The following is a 22,167-nucleotide window of genomic DNA, read 5'->3' as shown; positions in this document are numbered from 1 at the left end:
AGTGTACCAGCGTGTATTTGGGAGTATATATGTAGAAGTATACAATATATGCATGTTTAGCTGATATATCACAGATGTTTCTACAATATCAATGACATCACTACAAAGAATTCACTATTTTTCATGGGCCACCAACTTTTGTGGATTGTTACAAACCATGAAACACCAGGAACCCTTCCCCAATCCATAAATTTAAAAATACCAATAAAAACATTTATAAAAATAAATTGGGACCCATGAAAATAAATGAAATTACAGCATTACAAAAATAGTTCATATTTTCCTTCTGTCATGCACTGTTCTTTACATGCTGCAACTTACCATCAAGGAGTCTTAAGTATATCAAACTCTGTAAAAATGTATCAATATTTATATTATATACCGTATATACCCCCTTATTAGATGAGTCCAACTGCAAACTGCGTGAACCCAGAACTGCAATCATATAATGTGCTGGCAGATATTGGTCTGTGCAGTTTGTAATATGTAATCAGTAGAATAAACATAGACCCTGATCTGAGGGCACATTATGCAATGGAAGATCAGGATCTTTGTTCTTTGCAGTTTGACTCATTTTATAAGCATGTACATATGGCATACCAGTTCAGGAGACTTAATCTCACTGGTAAACAAGTTAATTCATTCTGAACAGGTGTTTTAGGTTAAAATCCCTGCCCACAACATAATTTTGCTATTTGGTCTGTGAAAAATGATTAACATTCATTTTTTCTTATTGTAATTTTCACTTGGGAAATTTGTCCTCATAATTTGGCAATTATTTACCCAACTAATTGCTAGGCAACAGGCTAGTTATTTGTAACATACAAATTCTCAGTAGGATATATCAGATACTAAAACTGTGTAAATATTAAATTGATATATATATTTAGCATTAATATGTATGCACTAATTTCATCTTTTGGAGCACGCTGTTTTAATATTCTAGTGTACAAATTTATAACATGCATGGTATAAATGTTAATAAAATTCATAGCTCATGTCATGCTTATTAAATTAAATTGGAAAACATTTTTCAAGATTAATTGTTGTTTAGTTTTAGTCTGATGCTGTATTACTTGTATCAAATGATTCTATATCGATCGGTGGATTTGAGCTTAGAACGACAATATCAACAGGAATGAATCAATTGTATTATTTGAAAAGAATCTGTTCATAAAATTAGTTATTCATCATTGTCACTCTCTGAAGTCATAATCTTTAAACAATGTTATAATACAAACTCGACATCTGACTTGTGACTAAGCTATCTTTTAACTTCTCCATCAATATTTAATACATGTTAGGTAAATCTTACTTGGTTTGAAAATAATGTTATAAAGAAACAAATACATTGATAAAATATTTTCTGATGAATTTGTATCTGTCTTTCAAATACAGTACTCTCCCACTACATCACTCTTCATGTCAGCTATCAAAACTGAACTACTTTATATGTGATGTCACCTTATATTAAGGGAATGTGTATTAATATTAATATTATATAAGGAAGTAAAATCTATGACCATACTTGCCTTATAAAAGGGAATGTATTCTACTGAGGTGCCTTATAGTGAGGCAGTATTATAACAGGTTATATCGGAATACTGTAATAGGTCATATGGGAATACTGTAATAGGTCATATGGGAATACTGTAATAATTTGTGAGTGAGTACTGTAATACATAATGGTAGTCTGATTTCTTCTTTTATTAGCATTTTGAATGCAACTGAAATACTAAGATAAGTGCAAAATATTACAATATACTACATTTTAGAATAAAACACACCCCACAACTTGTAAATACTGCCTTTTATTCTTACCCCTGTCTTCTAAGGCATATGGATTGCAAGTAAAAAGTAACTATTATAAGTTATTCTAAATAGTGGTTATTTAATCCAATACTTACCCAAAATTGATAACAGGGAGTGTGGAACCATTCTTGTGAAATTCTGGGGCATATTCTGGAATCTGGTAACTCTTGTCACCTGGTGCAGCTTCTGGGATGCCATTCCTTTTGTCTATTATTATTACTGTCCAGGACAGGATGAAAGGTAGATGTTATAAAACTCAATAAGTGCTCTAAGTTTGAATTGTTGTCACATTACGACCAAAAGTAAGAAACTGAGCTATTGCACATTGTTTTCTTTTTAACTCTGCAAAAAGCATGCATGTTCACAGAAAGTACTGGATTGAAATTCAACAACACATCCCGCATACAAAATCACAAAATATTACTACACTGGAGGGAATATCTATACTAGATGAAGCCTACAGTAACAATGTCATAAAATCTGACAATAACAGAGGGGAAAGACATACAACTTACAAAATCATACCTCTATTGTGCCATCTACACTCACTTGTAAGTTGATTCCAACTGCACAGACCCAGATCGGCCTTAGTGTGCTGGCAGATCTGAACATGTGCAGTTTGTTACGTGTAATAACTAGAACAAACAATATATATTCTGGTCTGCAGGTGCTTTATGCTATGGTAGATCAGGGCTTTTGCTGTTTGCAGTTTGACTTTACTTATAATCAAGTATATACAGTAAGTTGTAGATTTTATCTTCTTACTTTGTATAATTTAACATTATTTACACCAGTAGCATTGGTCCACCTTGCTATGCAGGGCATGATAAGTAAATTTGTATTTAGACATTAGCATTGGTCCACCTAGGCCGATAAATCAGCCCTTCACCTGTGATGATATTGATTTTCGGGTGAGGGGCTGATATCACATATTCATTAAAAGCTGCAATTATCTGCATCTAAATTTGGCTGCAAACATCGATGTATATTTTATACACTTACCAGTATTTCTCACAGCTGTGCAGCTACCAATGACTGAAGGATTCTTTTGGTGACATGTAGATTATATTTCCTGAGCAAATCATGTTTGGTGACTTGTAGATCCACACAGAATAGCACAACTATCTGTCCTGTGGCCATTTTTAATTTTGCGCTTGATATGGTTGTTACCAATTACCGGTATGTTTCTGAAGTGTACATGGGTCTGTTCCAGAATGATTTGCATGCAGCAAATTGCATATTTTAATGAACAGGTGACATCATACCCACAACATCGTCCATCAGTATCAACACAGATTTGTGGGGTTGATATATCGCACTATGATCCACCTTGCTATGCTGGGCATGAGTGAATTTGTATTTGGACATTAGCATTGGTCCATCTTGTTATGCAGGGCATGACCAAGTGAATTTATATTTGGACATCAGCAAGTCTAGGATCCAACTGGGTAATGTTTACATCAGAGCAATTTAAGTATAGACTTAAATGTGAAGCTATATTCCTTAAAATTTAATCTTTGTAAATATTTGTTATTGCTCATAAATGCAAACAAGTAAAATATGTTCAAAACATTGTAAAAAGATTTAAAGTCATTTAAATGGCCTCAAAATCAAAGTTATTTATGACTGATAATTTGTGCAACATTTCATAGCTTTAAGTTTAATAGATTTTATGCAATTCTCTATGGAAGCACACTGATACATACATATGAACAGACAGCAGCACAACAATATGCTCCTTTCTATTATTATAATGGCAGCATAATAACAATGACTAACTGCCACTGACTCTGCCTTCTGCAAGATAATACTGACAGCTAAAATCAGATGCAAACAAGCATTTTAATGACCCTAAATTTCAAGTCAATGATGATAATAGCTTTATCAACTTCATAAAAGTTAGTAATCTAAGCTGGTTATGTTGGACTGTTTGATTTACTCAGAATATTTACAATTTCTTCCTTTCCCAAAAAGCATCTGGTGTGTAATTTCTTCTGCTGATGTTCTAGTAGCCATGTGTTCTCCATTGAACTTTGTCTTGATGCCACCACCAGGAAGGTCTGGATCCAGTAACCACTCCTTTTCACTGGTCATGTATGTATCTAAATAATAATAATAAACAATAACAATAATTGACTTCTGCAACAGATGCTACTACCTTGCTATCAATAAAAACAGATGCATCAAATTACTGAGTACTGCTCAGATTTTAAAAATTTGCTGCATGATTAATGCATATAACATACTGAAAATATTCCCCATCCTCCTTTCCGTATCTCACAAGAACTGTGAATCACTGGATACTTGATATACATATATGCAGGTATAATCAGTTTGGACAGCCACCTCTCTTCACGTTTACATGTGTAAATTGGACATGATCTTTTTACCTATCATACACATATCATGACAGCTAATTCACTCATCAGATTTAACGTGAAACTATATTAGCATTTTGTTATGTATAGTTGATTTAATTTATATTTGATTTAATTTAATTGTTTGTTTGTTAGTTTTATATTTTTTATATTCCATTACATGATATTGTAATGTAACTTTATTTACTGGATTTGACATTTTCCAGAAATTAGTTTGACCTGACTGTTTTTTCATAAACACCTAATAATAGAAACTTTGTAACAAATGCTGACCCAGTTCCTGACCTTGATTCAGACTCAGTAAGAGATGAAGTAAACAACATTATTTTTTATATATTCTTTCTTAGTGTAGATTCATAAAGTGAAGATGAGACCATTTTTATTGGTTAGTCATATGAAGACCTTGTAGGAGACCATAATGGGTCAGTAGGAAACAAAAGGTTAGTGTGACATGATGTCACATATGACATCATTTTGTCATTAAGTTGCACAATGTTTCTCAGCCATGCTGCCTCATGAAAATAAATTTGCTGCTGTTTTCAGCTTTAATGCCATTTCTCAGCGCAAGATAGGCCGTACATGGTAGTCACTATAACCAGTGGAGGAAGAACCCAGGGAAATCACTGGTTAGAACCACCAATCCATGGGAAGTTACTGGCAGCTTTCTCAAGTACCCACACTGGCTGAGCCAGAGACTTGAACCCACACAGACAGAGGTGAGATAGCAGTGATCGGTAAAAGCAAGTGCTTTAGACCACCCAACCACCTAGCCTCCCTGAAAATTAATAATGAGAAACATGTATCATTTGGAACATTGATGGGACAAATTGACCTATACCAGAACAGAGATAATAGTGCCTACCCATCAGCATACCACAACAAACAAGACCAAATTTGTTTCATCTAATAATTACACTAATTTAAACTAATAGGAATACTGATTATATACTTTAAATTTCAAAAAAATGTATTTCAAAATGGTGAAATTAAATCTGTTTGAATTTGTTATGTGTTTTGTATAGTGCATGTCAGGTAGGTGACATACACTGGACCAAAATGTCCATAAAAAATGCCACTGTGACAACATACTGCCTCATACCATTCCTTACAACAGTATTGGTCAGTCGTTGATGGGCACTGCTAATATTTTAATATGTCTGACATGGCAAGTTGTGTATCTGCATAAATTTAGCCTCTTCTGTCATTATTTTAACCAAATTACAATTTAGCAGTTTACTATAAATTCTTCATGATTTCATTGACAGACACTTCTTTTAAATTGCAATTTAGCAGACTGCCATAAACCCTGCATGATTTCATTGACAGAAAGACACATTGTTTTAAATTGGATATTCATTACCATCTTACAGATTTTATCACCTTTTGTGACTTTGGCCATTGCTGGTACCAACAAAGACATGGATCAACATCCACTAAGAAAAGTTGAAGGTGTATCTTTCAATCTTTTCCTGAAAAGCCATGCCCAGAGGGTATACAGGGGGTAAACTGGGTCAAGATTTTGTGGACATATGACAAAATCTGCAGAAAAACCGTAATCCCATGCTCAAGAAGCAGTGTTAGCACTGCTGATATAATTATGTACATTTACTGGATCACATGGTTCAACACAAATAACAATTCTGTATGACTTTCATATCCACCATAAGTTCTAAAATATTTTATCCTCCTTTGAAATTTGTGACCTACAATCTGCCTTTTTCACAATTAAACTGAAACTTATATATACACTACAACTGCTACCTGCTCACATGCTGTCTATTTAGGTGATTCAGCAAATCTGACTGTTGACTTTAACATTGAAGATAATTTTAACAAAACATACATACCAGAAGTTAACAAGAATATGTGGCTTCATTAAAAATGATCATACTAATTAAATATATGACAAACATTTATAATTCCTGTAGCCTGATGCAAATACAGTATACAATCTGACCACACAATTTATAATGCCTGTAGTCTGATGCAAATACAGTATACAATCTGACCACACAAATTATAATGCCTGTAGTCTGATGCATATACAGTATACAATCTGACCACATAATTTATAATACTTGTAGTCTGATGCAAATATAGTATACAATCTGACTACACAATTTATAATGCCTGTAGTCTGATGCAAATACAGTATAGTCTGATGCAAATACAGTATACAATCTGACCACACAATTTATAATGCCTGTAGTCTGATGCATATACAGTATACAATCTGACCACATAATTCATAATGCCTGTAGTCTGATGCATATACAGTATACAATCTGACCACACAAGTTATAATGCCTGTAGTCTGATGCAAAATACAGTATACAATCTGACCACACAAATTATAATTCCTGTAGTCTGATGCAAATAGAGTATAGTCTGATGCAAATACAGTATACAATCTGACCACATAATTCATAATGCCTGTAGTCTGATGCAAATACAGTATACAATCTGACCACATAATTCATAATGCATGTAGTCTGATGCAAATACAGTATACAATCTGACCACACAAATTATAATGCCTGTAGTCTGATGCAAATACAGTATACAATCTGACCACACAAATTATAATTCCTGTAGTCTGATGCAAATGCAGTATAGTCTGATGCAAATACAGTATACAATCTGACCACATAATTCATAATGCCTGTAGTCTGATGCAAATACAGTATACAATCTGACCACATAATTCATAATGCCTGTAGTCTGATGCAAATACAGTATACAATCTGACCACACAATTTATAATTCCTGTAGTCTGATGCAAATACAGTATACAATCTGACTATACAATTTATAATGCCTGTAGTCTGATGCATATACAGTATACAATCTGACCACACAAATTATAATGCCTGTAGTCTGATGCAAATATAGTATACAATCTGACCACAATTTATAATGCCTGTTGTCTGATGCAAATACAGTATACAATCTGACCACATAATTTATAATGCCTGTAGTCTGATGCAAATACAGTATACAATCTGACCACATAATTCATAATGCCTGTAGTCTGATGCAAATACAGTATACAATCTGACCACATAATTTATAATGCCTGTAGTCTGATGCAAATACAGTATACAATCTGACCACTCAATTTATAATGCCTGTAGTCTGATGCAAATACAGTATACAATCTGACCACATAATTTATAATACCTGTAGTCTGATGCAAATACAGTATACAATCTGACTACACAATTTATAATGCCTGTAGTCTGATGCATATACAATCTGAACACATAATTTATAATACCTGTAGTCTGATGCAAATGCAGTATACAATCTGACCACTCAATTTATAATGCCTGTAGTCTGATGCATATACAGTATACAATCTGACCACATAATTTATAATACCTGTAGTCTGATGCAAATACAGTATACAATCTGACTACACAATTTATAATGCCTGTAGTCTGATGCATATACAATCTGACCACATAATTTATAATACCTGTAGTCTGATGCAAATACAGTATACAATCCGACCACTCAATTTATAATGCCTGTAGTCTGATGCATATACAATCTGACCACATAATTTATAATACCTGTAGTCTGATGCAAATACAGTATACAATCTGACCACACAAATTATAATGCCTGTAGTCTGATGCAAAATACAGTATCCAATCTGACCACACAAATTATAATGCCTGTAGCCTGATGCATATACAGTATACAATCTGACTACACAATTTATAATGCATATAGTCTGATGCATATACAGTATACAATCTGACCACATAATTCATAATGCCTGTCGTCTGATGCAAATACACTATACAATCTGACCACACAAATTATAATGCCTGTAGCCTGATGCAAATACAGTATACAATCTGACCACACAATTTATAATTCCTGTAGTCTGATGCAAATACAGTATACAATCTGACCACACAATTTATAATGTCTGTAGCCTGATGCAAATACAGTATACAATCTGACCACACAATTTATAACGCCTGTAGCCTGATGCATATACAGTATAGATTCTGTTTTTAAGTGATTTCTGAACTGAAAATAAAAACAATTTGGTCTTGTTGTTATATCAAAGTTATGGATGAAATATTGTTCAAAACAAAACTCGTTTTGCCACATGTTGCTTATGTGTATTATAATGTGGCAAAATTCTGATTAAGTAAATTTTCTTCGTAAAAAGTTTCAGAAATTCAATATTTTAGTAACTAATCTAAAGAAATGTCTCAACCAGAGGTTTAAAACAGAAAATAAGTCTCCTCTAAGTTTTCTGTTAATGTAAATCAAGAGAATGTACATTATCTTTTGTTTATTTTTTAAAGGATGAAAGTACAGAAAATTAAATGGTAGTGGTTTCTCTACTGCTAAAACTAAGAATGATTCTACATACAATTGGACGTACAACATAAAAGATTCCAACACAAACAAAACAAATAAATATATAACAACATCACTCAGAGTATACTATAAGTTAATGATTTTTCATTTTCTTTTGATCATGGCAAAAGAAAAATCTGACACACCAGCCTAGTATAGACATCCGATATTTCAAATATCAGACTGTGCATACTAATGACCTCTTCCCATTTCTAAGGCTGGCTGACAGGCATGGGTATGCTGGCTCATGAGTGTACTCAAAGAAAACTAAGTATAATGTACACCTCAGATTTACATGTAACTTAATAATTAATACAAATGAAAAGCTGAAAAAGGATATCAAGCCATGCAAAAATGGTTCTATCCAGTAATGGTGATGGTAACTGATGATTTCAGCATTTGGTATCCATTATCAGCATCCTCCTTGTGCATTTTTAGCACATCAATTCATTTTCTCCTGAACTATGAACACTTTGTATGCCCAAAGGTCACTACACCTATGCTTAAATTTAAAGAGTAACAAAAACAAATTAGCTAACACCTTTACACATACAACTTTTCAACAGAACTGACAAAATTATTGCTGATGAATTCAACAAACCCTATAAAAGCATTACAAGAATTCAAAAGGTTTTAGGCTTACTTCAATGTAAATGAATTTCGGAAGAAAATATCAAAGGTTTTACAGTAATTGTACCCATTCTATATTAGCAACAATGTGATGAACTGGTAATAACAACAAAAAATAATTTACAGAACTTTAATACCATGCAGATACATCATGCTTCCTTGAAGATTTCTGGTCATTTAATGCATTAATTGAAGAACAACTTAATAATAATGCAACATACCTACTTTAAAAAAACTTGTCAAACACATTCTTTTCCTCCAAGTAATTGTTGAAATTTCAGACAATTCTAGTTGTAAGGTACACTGTTATAATCCATTATATTTGCTTGTATGCAGAAAAATGTTGGTCTATGTTAGGGTAGCCCTGTACTGCCCCATCATGTACTGTCTCAATGCAGCTACTATACAGATTGTATAGCAGTAATATTCTTCTCATTTATCGTTAAAAAAAATGCAAATCATTAACAGAAATGATTGAATAATGTGTCCATCTTATTTAGAATCAAGAGGCAAACTGCACAAATCATGCAATTAGCAGACCAACAGTACTTTGGAACGAATTACATGGGAAAAATTCTAAGTCACTTGATACATTGGTCATGTGACTGATACTTAACAATATATAAAAAGCATCAGCATCATAGTTCACACTTACACTCGGCACCTTCATGCGTAATATGTTGCTTATATTTCCAGCATATTATCTTGTTCTGCCATGTACCTTATCCATTACTTGAGAAAAAAGCAAAATAATGATTTTCTGGTATTTTTAACAGAATCTGACAACACAACATCTAATACTCTAAACATAAAAAATATGACTGTCTGACTGTGTCATTTTTATACTTACTGTTTTCTTTCACAGTATCATATTCTTACAGAGACCAATAAATCTGTCTTAAAAATAACTTTCTTCAATCCAACCACCCTGCTCAAAGGCTGTAATTCACTAGTAAATATATTTTGGCAGTCTAAATTAACCTAGTAAATCAGATTTGACTTTGTAACATGGTCAAATGCAATACTTACTGGGATCACAGATTATTTGTAGACAAGGCAAATGCTTACTTGAATTTATCAAATTAAAGTGTCCCAACATTTTAACAGATGGAAATAATGCTTTAACCTTCTATTAAACATTTTTTAAGTTTCTGACTTTTTAATTTCATTTACTGCTGCAACCCAACTTATATACTGAACTGTAGTACAGCAAGAATGATAAAAAAAATTAATGTCTATATATGTGTTGGGGTGGAGATCAACAATATTTGAGTCAAACATAAAGTAATAGTTGTAGTTTATGTGAATTAAAAATAGTTTTTCACTTATGGTATTTGTGAATTTCATTTTTATCAAATATTAAATTTTTAAAAGGAAAAAAGATATAATAGTAAGCTACATGTTTTTTGTTTCAAATGGATATTGTGATACAATTCAAGCATACAAGTTTTTAATTTGTATTTATATACCAAAAAGTTAGGTACACCAAACATAATCAATTCTAGATTGACTGTGCTGCACTGGAGTCAGACAGTCATATTAATCTAAATGAAATTAAACAACTATGATGTGACTATGTTACCCCATTTGCCTGACCTGGGACTGAAAGATTAAATGGTAAATTAAGAAAAATTAAATGAACTGATAATAAACTCCACTGAAGTGTAAAAATAAAAAGACTGATTTATTCAGTATTATAAGCACACAGTACTGATAAACATTTAAAATGACTTATTTAGTACTATGAGCACACAGTACTGATAAATGATTAAAATGACTTATTTAGCACTATGAGCACACAGCACTGATAAATGATTAAAATGACCTATTCAGCACTATGAGCACACAATACTGATAAATGATTAAAATGACTTATTCAGTACTATGAGCATACAGTACTGATAAATGATTAAAATGACTTATTCAGCACTATGAGCACACAGTACTGATAAACAATTAAAATGACTTATTCAGTACTATGAGCACACAGTACTGATAAATGATTAAAATGACTTATTCAGCACTATAAGCACACAGCACTGATAAACGATTAAAATGACTTATTCAGCACTATGAGCACACAGTACTGATAAACGATTAAAATGACTTATTCAGAAATATGAGCACACAGCACTGATAAACGATTAAAATGACTTATTCAGCACTATGAGCACACAGCACTGATAAACGATTAAAATGACTTATTCAGCACTATGAGCACACAGTACTGATAAACGATTAAAATGACTTATTCAGAAATATGAGCACACAGCACTGATAAACGATTAAAATGACTTATTCAGCACTATGAGCACACAGTACTGATAAACGATTAAAACTACTTATTCAGCACTATGAGCACACAGCACTGATAAACGATTAAAATGACTTATTCAGCACTATGAGCACACAGTACTGATAAATGATTAAAATGACTTATTCAGCACTATGAGCACACAGTACTGATAAATGATTAAAATGACTTATTCAGCACTATGAGCACACAGTACTGATAAACGATTAAAATGACTTATTCAGTACTATGAGCACACAGTACTGATAAACGATCAAAATGACTTATTCAGCACTATGAGCACACTGATAAATAATTAAAATGACTTATTCAGCACTATGAGCACACTGATAAATGAATCAATAAAATATTATTTAAAAAAAATAAGCATCAGCTTACACATGTATATTCATCATTTATAATTTTGATGGGCTTATTTTCATCAGTTAGCTTTCAAGGGGGCTTATAAAAACATCAGCATTCAACAATAATAAAGCTATTGTGTGCCTAGAGTTACTATAACTTGTATATAACAAAGATGGTAAAATACATTTTTTTAAATTCATTATTATTAAATGTTAAATTAGTTTGACCTTTATTCATACATGACTTTACAATTGGATGTTTGCATACAGTTCAGAATATATGTTTCAATAAAATGTATGATGACATCAGTTTTTGTCATTTTATCTTAACTAAAATGTATTCATCAGGTGTAGTAAATATATTAGGCAGGTGATTATTTTCAAGGCTGGCTTACTTTTGGGGACAAAATGGAATTGCTCATTTTCAACGCTGGTTTATCATTATAGAAAGTCTTTCATGTTTTAGCCAGTGTGGGTATGTGAGAAAGCTTCCGGTAGCTTCTCGTGGGTCGGTGGTTCTTTCCTGGGTTTTCCCGGGTTCTTCCTCCACCATTAATACTGGCTGCCATGTATAGCCAATCGTGTGCTGAAAAATGGCGTTACACCCCACAACAACAACAACAACAACTTTCATGTTTTTGAATATTTTGACATTTCCAAGTATAAATCTCTCTCTCTCTCTCTCTCTCTCAGAAAGTGAAGACAAAAGTTCCTTGCTAGATACATGCTACAGTAGTATTTCAGACAGTGAAATACCCCGATTATATGCATGTCATATAAAATAATTATAATATATACACAGGCAAAAACAAAACTTTCTTGCATTACAAGGGGTTCAGTAGTTTCAAACGAAACTATGAAACAGAAAGAGATCACCTTTCATTTTAATCTCAAACAATTTGTCATGAAAAATTAGAAGCAATTTCAAACATAAAACCAGTGTATATGCTGGATTGATAAACAATTCATGATAGAGATGCCTGTTGTCATAGCTAATAATTTGCTTCAATTTGATGATAGTTTTATTTACAATAATAACAACCAATTTATCAATTTTGGATAGTTTTATTTATAACCATAACAACCAATTAATCAATTTTGGATAGTTTTATTTACAATAATAACAACCAATTTATCAATTTTGGATAGTTTTATTTATAATCATAATAACCAATTAATCAATTTTGGATAGTTTTATTTACAATAATAACAACCAATTAATCAATTTTGGATGATAACATTTTACATATGAAAATGTCATTTCTTTACCCAGTTACCAATTAAATTTTCCTGACTTTATTAAATCCAGTGAAGCCACATGGATATTTTCCACTGTTTTGAAAAATAATAAACTTTTCCTTCATTACAAGTAATTGCCTTTCTAAATATCAAATTTTTTAAGTTTATGTATTGAAAATTTCATTAAAAATGATGTGATTCAGAGGACTTACAAGGAAATGGTCTCATGGCTTTCCAGTTGTCTGGGAATATTTCTGCTGCTGGGTATTTGGAACTATTTGGTTTGGGAATATACCTCAGTCTGGATTTCCAATCTGGACCCACACTGTAAAATATACACAGCAATCCCTCAATATAACAACTGATATGATTCTGTAATAAAATTATCTATCTTCCATTAAAATATTTTCCAGGACTGTTTTTTACACTTTTACTTTTATTCTGAAAAGCATTTGTTACAACAGTTTCTTCATAATGTATTTTACAGCAGGGCTGGATCCCGCATATATCTGTGCCAAGGATCAATCATACAGAATGGTGGTTTATTTTGATTAGAATGGCCATCTTCCTGTCTCTTAGAATGGTGGTTTATTTTCATTACAATGACCATCTTCCTGTCTCTTAGAAAGGTTGTTTATTTTGATTAGAATGGCCATCTTCCTGTCTTTTAGAATGGTGGTTTATTTTGATTACAATGACCATTTTCCATTGTCTTTTAGAATGGTAGTTGATTTCAATCGATTACGATGGCCATCTTCATGTCTTTTAGAATAGTGGTTTGTACTTATATGTACTTGTACTTATATCTTGACTTAAATGTTGCTACGAGTCTATGCTCTTAAAATAGGTAACAGAAAAGAGTGAAAGGCAGCAAGCTTTATAAAATTTAATAAATAATTTATGTCCCTAGAATACAAAGTGAAAATTAGAAAAAAAACTTATGGCATTGCAAATTAAATCCCAAAATAATTAAAAAATTACAGACACAAATCCTATTAATTTAAAATCCTGAATAAAACTCAGTACAAGTCCAGAATAAATACAAAAACTGATGGTGATGATGTCTGTAGTAGCTTGGAGAGTGTTGAACTGCCAACAGTTATTCGCTGAATCACAGTAAGATAATTCCAGTTTTAAATTCACTATAAATTCCAGTGAATGGCTCTATCCAAGAATTTTTTCACACCATATTTTAGGTTATATTTCAATGTTGAGTTCAATGCATGAATACTTACTCCTGGTGAGCAAAATGTAACTATCATGTCCTATTAAATTATAATATGGATACTAAGTATTCTTACTTCATGTTTCAGGATGTGTCATGTCTCACTTGTTTTTAGGTTGCAGACTGACAAGATATTCTACAGGCTTCTGCTTACTGACATACACTGATGTGGACTTCAACCTATGTGATACTGATGAGGTATTTGGATGTTCTAAAGATGTTCACCTATGTTGTGGAATATACGATCCAGGATATATATTAAAAATGACTTAGCAATTGTATCCATACTATACTGCCAACACCTTTCAACCTATTGCAACCAAACTTCTACTAAGTGTGTAACATATTACTACCACGTGTCAAGAAAAAAGTAATCACTATGACCTTTCAAAACTGCTCAAAAATGGCATCCATTATCGCTTACCATAATGCCATTTTTTTTATAATTAGATCTATTACAATTTATATGAATCATTAGATGAGCATGTACCACTCTTCAAAACTGAGTAAATGTGACCTACAATTTAGCATTTGATAAAGTAAAATTGGCTATGATTATTTCTTAGATCAAATTCCAATCTGTCTTTATTTATTGCTACCCAAAATACACTAAGACTGCATCTTAAAAATGAACATTTAACACATTAAAACTGAGTTACTGTGACCTCTTTTCAAAGACTATGAACAGAAAAACTACAAACCTTCTGTCTCCAAACATGAAAGCCAAGTACATATAGGAATTAATGAACATAACACATCAAATCAAAACTGTAATCCATGGCTTGGATTTTATTTTTTTTAAATTAATTTTGATGTCAAGTCCAACCCTGTCTGGAAATTCCTGACCTGCTATATATTTAAAAGGAATGAAAAGATGAATAATGTTTATAAATTTTTTTAAAAATCATTTTTTTAAAGGACTTTTTGGTACAAGATAAATTAATTTATATAAACTGGCTTCAGTTTATTTCTTTTAATGTTTTTTTTTTAAATTAAAGAAATTGTTCTGAGCATTACTCTCTGCAAATCAAGAACAAATCAAACAGATCTCTTATATTTCCTTACCATTTTTCCACAAAAAAATTCTGTATTCATGAAAAGGAGAAATTTCTAATACAAACAACCCATTATGTCTAAATGTTGAAACATCATTAAATCTGAATACTTTTTGGAGACATGCTACATGTATAATGAAAATTTGTACCTGGTAACAATCTGAGTTGATCCCAAAGGGCCCAGTTCACAAAAATAAACTTTATATATTTCTCTAAAATAGTGAATCCAAACTGCTTATCCCATCATTGATAACTGTAAACAGTCTTTTATTATCACTGAAAATAATGTGAAAGCAAACTTGTTCATTTACAAGAGGTGTACATGCAATTTGTGCTTGAAAGCCAGCACACAGATGCAACATGTGACAATGTGGTGCACTCTGGAGCTCTATTTTAAGACAAGGAAACCTCTATGTATGCCTAAGTTTGACCTATTTTATAACATGACTTGATTTTTACAACATGATCTGCAGCTTTCTTACACTCAGCACAAGTTTAATTTCACTATTTTTAGACATTTTAAATGAAACAGAAAAGAAATTACTCACAAAGTAAAATTTTTAGACATTTCTGAAAAAATGGTTTCTTAACCAGAAAATGGGGAACTGACCCCCAATGTCCACCTTTTGTTACTATATTACTCAAAAAAACAGGGTATATGAACTTGTCTAATTAACAAAGATCAAAAAGGGGAAAACTAGAATGAATTTACTTTGAATAAGTGGAGGATGCCATGGTGGCTTAATGGTAGCAAATTGGACTTGTACTCAGTGGGTTGCATATTGAAATATTTGCCAAGATTAGTTGGCTGTCATAGCATGTCTCTTAGCAAGGTACTTAACTTCCATTACCATGGCACCAAATAACCTTTTATGTTTTTATGTGCATTTAAACACATTTAATTAAATCAATGAATCAGTGATTAACTGTTTATACTTACTCAGAATATTCTACATCAACGTGTTGGGGGTGTGGCCGCCATTCATCATAAATTCCATAACCATGGGGAATGTATCGCCTCCCTTGGGACCTGTATACAGGAACACTTTTCTGATTGTGAATCTCTGGAAAATGCCGCCTCTCACGCTCTGTAAAATTAAAACAACCAAAGTAATGCTATTTCAGGCAACACTGTCCTAAATGAGACACAATTAGGTAGTAAATATGGGGGTCAAGGTCACAACACAATTAGGTAGTGATTTGTCATTTATAACCCAACTTGAAGACGTCTGATATACTGTTGATATTTTTTGTCAATGTTGAATTTTTACACAGGCAGTAACCAAACTTGTCTTTAACACATACAGATGGTGGTTAAAGCTATTATGTTCATCCCTTTCCCTCAATGAATGAACAATCGACACTTTCGGTCAGTCAGTACACCATGCATTTTGGCCATAAGTCTTCTCATTAGCACAGCAAAGACTATACATTGTAATTAATTCTCACAACTACTGGTAGTAAAAGTATAGTGAAATCAGGTTTATTTATAGTTGGTTTTCACAACATTAAAAGGCTCATACATAAAATGTGCAGACAACTGAAATGCAAGCAATGTATAAAAATATATTAATCACCAAACATTAAGCAACATTATGAATTCGCATAAAGCACTCATGCAATGCTAAGAGTTGACAAACTGCAAGCATAAAGTACTATGACTCATACAACATTATATACATTGATTAGACTGACTTACTGAGCATCATGAGCACACTGATAAATGATTAGACCCACTTATTGAGCATCATGAGCACACTGATAAATGATTAGACCCACTTATTGAGCATCATGAGCACACTGATAAATGATTAGAATGATTTATTGAGCATCATGATCACACTGATAAATGATTAGAATGATTTATTGAGCATCATGAGCACACTAATAAATGATTAGACTGACTTATTGAGCATCATGAGCACATCAATTAGACTAATTTATTCATCAGTATGAGCATGGTGTAGAACGAATTCGTTTTAAATATGCTGATGTTACCAATAGTTTGCAATGTGTCAATGCAGAAGATAGAAATGAGTAATTCTAATATAATCAACCTTAACATAAAACCTAAGACAATTTGAAAACCAGAATGAGGGTCAAAAGTTCATTTCCAGAACATTGTAAGTTATAAACAATCTTTTCTTTATATATATATATATATATATATATATATATATATATATATATATATATATATATATATAATTTGTTTCTCTAAAATTATAAGGCCAGAATCAAGGCTGTGTCTGGAACTCAAACTTTGAAAACATGTTTATGCTGTAACATTATATTAGACATGTAGACCTGCAAATTGTGAATTGTGACAAGTTCAGAATATTCAGAATTAACTCACTTCAAATCCGACTGTAAACCATTTGTCATTGTGGACTTAGAAAAAGATGATACATTCGACAATTACATCTACATTTATCATGTTACAAAATATTTTGGTCAATGAGGGTATGTGAAGAAGCTTGAAAGAAGCTTCCTATGGGTCAGTGGTTCATACTGGGGGTTTTCCCAGGTTTTTCCTCCACCTGTTATACTGGCTGCCATGTATGGTCTATCTTATGCTGAGAAATGGTGTTGAACCCAAAACAATAATGATAACAACAAAATGCTTTAAATGAGGACTGTAAAAACTTCATATAAAAGATAAGGAATACTTTTTAAAGCCATGATCATGCAGTAACTATTTCAGTTAGAAGTACAATTTATAGCAGATGAAGGTGACAGTAAGCATTGAAATTTGTAAGCAAAGCAGTCATTTTTTTGTGCCATTGTGGGTAATCTTTGCAATATGTTACAGATATGACTAGTATTAAATTTTCATAAATTTAAATTGCTGCTGGGAGTGAAGTAGTAAAAGTATAACACAAATTTACCTACAACGCCTTTCACGAATAGGATTATAGTTATTTAATAGCAACAATGAATATACTTTTAAACTAATGATGTTCTTATAGAATTCATTCTTAAATGTGAAAACATCCATCATATTGTACTAAGCATGCAACTGCCGTGTGAATGAGGCTTGGTTTTCGTGCAAATTGCTACACTGAGGAGCAAATAGTTTTATGTAAACTATATACATGGCAACTGTGTGAATAGCATTCTGCAGATCATGTACATACCAGTCATGCAGACAGTCATTTTAGAAAAGGTAAACAGAAGCTTTGTGAATAGACTTGGCATATATATATATATATATATATATATATATATATATATATATATATATATATATACACACACACACACATAGAAGCATTTAAAATTTGTCTAATACAAAAAGCTTACATATTTTTAAGTACACACACAATAGTACCTGGATTACAATATAGTGATTGCTGATTTGTAAAAATATATAATAAATTGCTACAAGAACCAACAATTCATTTTTATAGTTTCTAAAACTTCACTCAGAATTGACAAATTAGTCCAAAATATTTCAAAGCTATCTTGAAATGGCCTCTATAAACGTGTGGGACACAAATGTCTTCACACCACTGTAGTCAAACCATAATGGCCACTGATGCTATGGGTGAGTAACCTCAACTTTACAACTATATGTTTTAAAAGACTATTTCCAAAAATGAATGTGAATGTACATTGTTGGTGAATATTTATATATTAGCAAAACAATATATTCTTTCTTTTAATGGCCATTTTCAGTAATTGTCTATCTGTATAGAAAATATGTACTAGCTTTTACAAGACTATTCACATGGTTGCCTTGTGACTATTACAGCAAAGACTATCCCCCTAGTGACTGAAGAATGCATTAGGGACTAGTGGCTGAAGCATTAGGGACTAGTGACTGAAGCATTAGGGACTAGTGACTGAAGAATGCATTTGGGACTAGCCCAAAACATTCTGAATGATCTGATATCAGATCCTATTTCATGCCATTTCTCACTGCAGACATAGAAAAAGGAGATATGTTTGAGATTTACATAGATATTTTCACCATGATGCAATACATTTTTAATGAGCACAGTAAAATATTAATATTCAAGATAATATTTTTTATAAAGTTACTACCGTATGGTAACTGACAGTCACTAGAAGTATATGGCTGATGATGGTAAATGTTGAAATTCAGTACAAATCAGTCATATTTTGCAAGTCATTATCAAGGTATTATGGATAGGACTGAAATGAGATTTTCTTACAATTTAAATTCTTAAACACAAATATCAATCACATGTTGTCAGTCATCCTTTGTTCTAAGCCCTGATTCATGTGCCATGTTTCCTGCAACCTAACATGCTTAGCCTTATTTTCATATCCTGACATCATCAATTTGGTCATAAGCATTTTTCAACTGTGACAACAAGTCTCAATTACGAATTATTGATCGAAATGAAATTTAAATATGTGCTACAACAAAAACAAGAGAAAATACAATGAAAATCTATAATTTAATTAATTCCATATTTGCCTCAAGTTTGTAGCTGTAGAACATACCTCTTATATTGTGTTAGAAAAGTCAATCCAATTTAAAACTATACAGTATGAAATTCTTCATCAAATTATTTTAATAAATGTGTAGGGAAAATAATATCTTTGACATATCTTCAAATTCTATAATTTTATTGAAATATTGTGAATAATCAAATGCCTCATATCTTTAAAACTTTCGATATTTTTGTCATTATATGTGCTTTATTTCAGTTATTATGAGTTGAAAAGCAATTAATTATATTACAGTTGTTGTTGTTGTTGGGTTTAACGCCATTTTTCAGCACATGATGGGCTATACATGGCAGCCAGTATTAATGGTGGAGGAAGAACTCGGGGAAAACCCCAGAAAGAACCACCAACCCACGAGAAGCTACTAACAAGCTTTCTCACATACTCAAATAGGCTGAATCCGAGACTCAAACCCACACAGACAGAGGTGAGATGGCAGTGATCCGTAACGGTGAGCGCTTTAGACCACTCAGACACTCGAGGCCCTTAATTATATTACAGATTTTAAATAATAATAACACTGAGACATGGCCATAAATCAATTTCTACACCTCGACTAAAACATTGCATTCCAATTTTGCATCATGTGACCTATTTTTCTGGATACAAACCATGAAAAACTTCTGGAAATAGGCAAACTTTGACATGCTCTGAAAAATGGTAGCTCACATGGAATTTAGAGAGTTTGCAACAGAAAAAATCTATGTAAATAAATTATGTAGATAGAGCTGAACACTTTCCATTGTGATTTTTAGTTTCTCACAATATTATGATGCAAGAGTTAAAAATTCACATTAAGGATATGAACCATGACAGGTCAAGGACAATAAGTATACCATGTGGATTATTCACACATTTGCTATACGTATATGCATGTAGCTTTATGTAAATAATATACATGGCATCCATTTAAATAACCTTTGCATATGTTTTAAGTGGCAGCTGTGTGAATAATGTTTCCACATGAGATACACAGTTAAGCACCCCCCCAAAAAAAAATAGACATAACCATCGATTCAGTAGTTTTACCTACATGTAATCACCATTAATGCAATGTAAGTACTACAGCTGAAACTGTTCTGAAGGACCATCTCTTCTACCAAACGGTATGGTCTTTCAAGACGGGTGGTCTCTGGTGGCAGGTCACAACACTATTCAGTATAGTCACAGGAGTATGACGTTTCATCAATAAAGTACGATGAAATCTCTGACAACACGGAGTTACCTTATCTATCATATTTCATCGTATTGATAAATGTCAGACTCCTATGGTATAGTCAATACATCTATGTACAGTACAAAGAACATGGTCACTCAAGGCAGGTGGTTTCATAGCAGTGGTCAAGACTGGTTTTACTGTACTCAAAGTTATAATTAATTATGATGCATTGTTTCTGCTCTTTTCATCGTAGGGTAAGGTGTTGTTTAACGACCAAAGTGTACTGCAAACCACAGGGACTCGTATCGTTACTTACATCTGACCTGTCATACATGTACTATATAATAATTAGTTATTATATAGTACATGTCAATTGTAATCAACGATACGAGCCACTATGCAGCAAACGTGAACTTTACCTCTTTTTCCAGGCCTTCCTATTTCGGTCGTGACGTGAAGCATTTTGGTTCGGTCAGATATCAGTCAACTCCTCTATTGATATCTGAGGATTGGCATCAGAAAATAATAATTATTTTAAGTGAAGAACTACATTGCTGAATTACACAGACCAGTGTTTTGCTTGGCGACCGAATCTCAAACTCTGTGTCACAATTCTTTGTGCAAACTCAGAATAATTGATAAATCATATCGAAACCAGACTATCAAGTACCTTAACCGGTGTAAGATATTATTTATACAATCAAGATTTTATCCCGGAAAGTAAACGTTACGCACATGCGTTGCCCTAACAGTTGTGAATGGCTGCTATAATAAACAAAGAATAAGTCGTAACACAACACTTTACATGTATAGAAAACATATAGCTTGTTATAGTATATGAAAAGCTTACTCTCAGAACAGAGCAGAACATAACGAAATTAGAAACATAAAACAACGGAACAAACTTTAAATAAATGTAAATCTCAGGCCACAAATATGTGGCATATAACGAAACAATAACTGTTATATAAGGTCACACTGGTCAACATTTACAACCAGAGTAAGAATAACCATCTGGAGGTATTCAGAGATCATTTGGTTGCATATAACATTTTAAGGCAGAATACAATGACTATCCCGGAGTTCATGCAAGTAGTGAAAGAGAAAGAAAAAAATATATATTTAAAAGCATTCCAGTTCAGTTTATTA

At 32.3% G+C, this 22,167-nt stretch overlaps 1 protein-coding gene across 2 annotated transcripts in view; it reads right to left on the bottom strand.

The window, feature by feature from the left end:
• LOC149786166 (spermatogenesis-associated serine-rich protein 1-like) overlaps positions 1–21,643 on the bottom strand; it is a 48,787-nt gene extending 27,144 nt beyond the window's left edge. The window contains exons 1-5 of one of the 2 annotated variants that reach the window (XM_089976519.1): positions 21,438–21,643; positions 16,321–16,468; positions 13,313–13,425; positions 3,765–3,914; positions 1,908–2,031 (exon numbers count right to left, since the gene is read on the bottom strand). In XM_089976519.1, the coding sequence (XP_089832645.1) occupies positions 1,908–2,031; positions 3,765–3,914; positions 13,313–13,425; positions 16,321–16,468; positions 21,438–21,480 (578 nt within the window). In that variant the 5' untranslated portion in view covers positions 21,481–21,643. The remainder of the gene's footprint in view (positions 1–1,907; positions 2,032–3,764; positions 3,915–13,312; positions 13,426–16,320; positions 16,469–21,437) is intronic. The other variant, XM_089976518.1, reaches the window with a different exon arrangement.
• Between the last annotated feature and the right edge of the window lie 524 nt (positions 21,644–22,167).

This window comes from Sinohyriopsis cumingii, chromosome 12 (assembly GCF_028554795.1).
Source record: "Sinohyriopsis cumingii isolate HCF-2022 chromosome 12, ASM2855479v2, whole genome shotgun sequence".
Classification (NCBI taxonomy): domain Eukaryota; kingdom Metazoa; phylum Mollusca; class Bivalvia; order Unionida; family Unionidae; genus Sinohyriopsis; species Sinohyriopsis cumingii.
The sequence above is the reverse complement of the archived record's forward strand: the minus strand, read 5'-3'. Positions and strand labels throughout refer to the sequence as shown.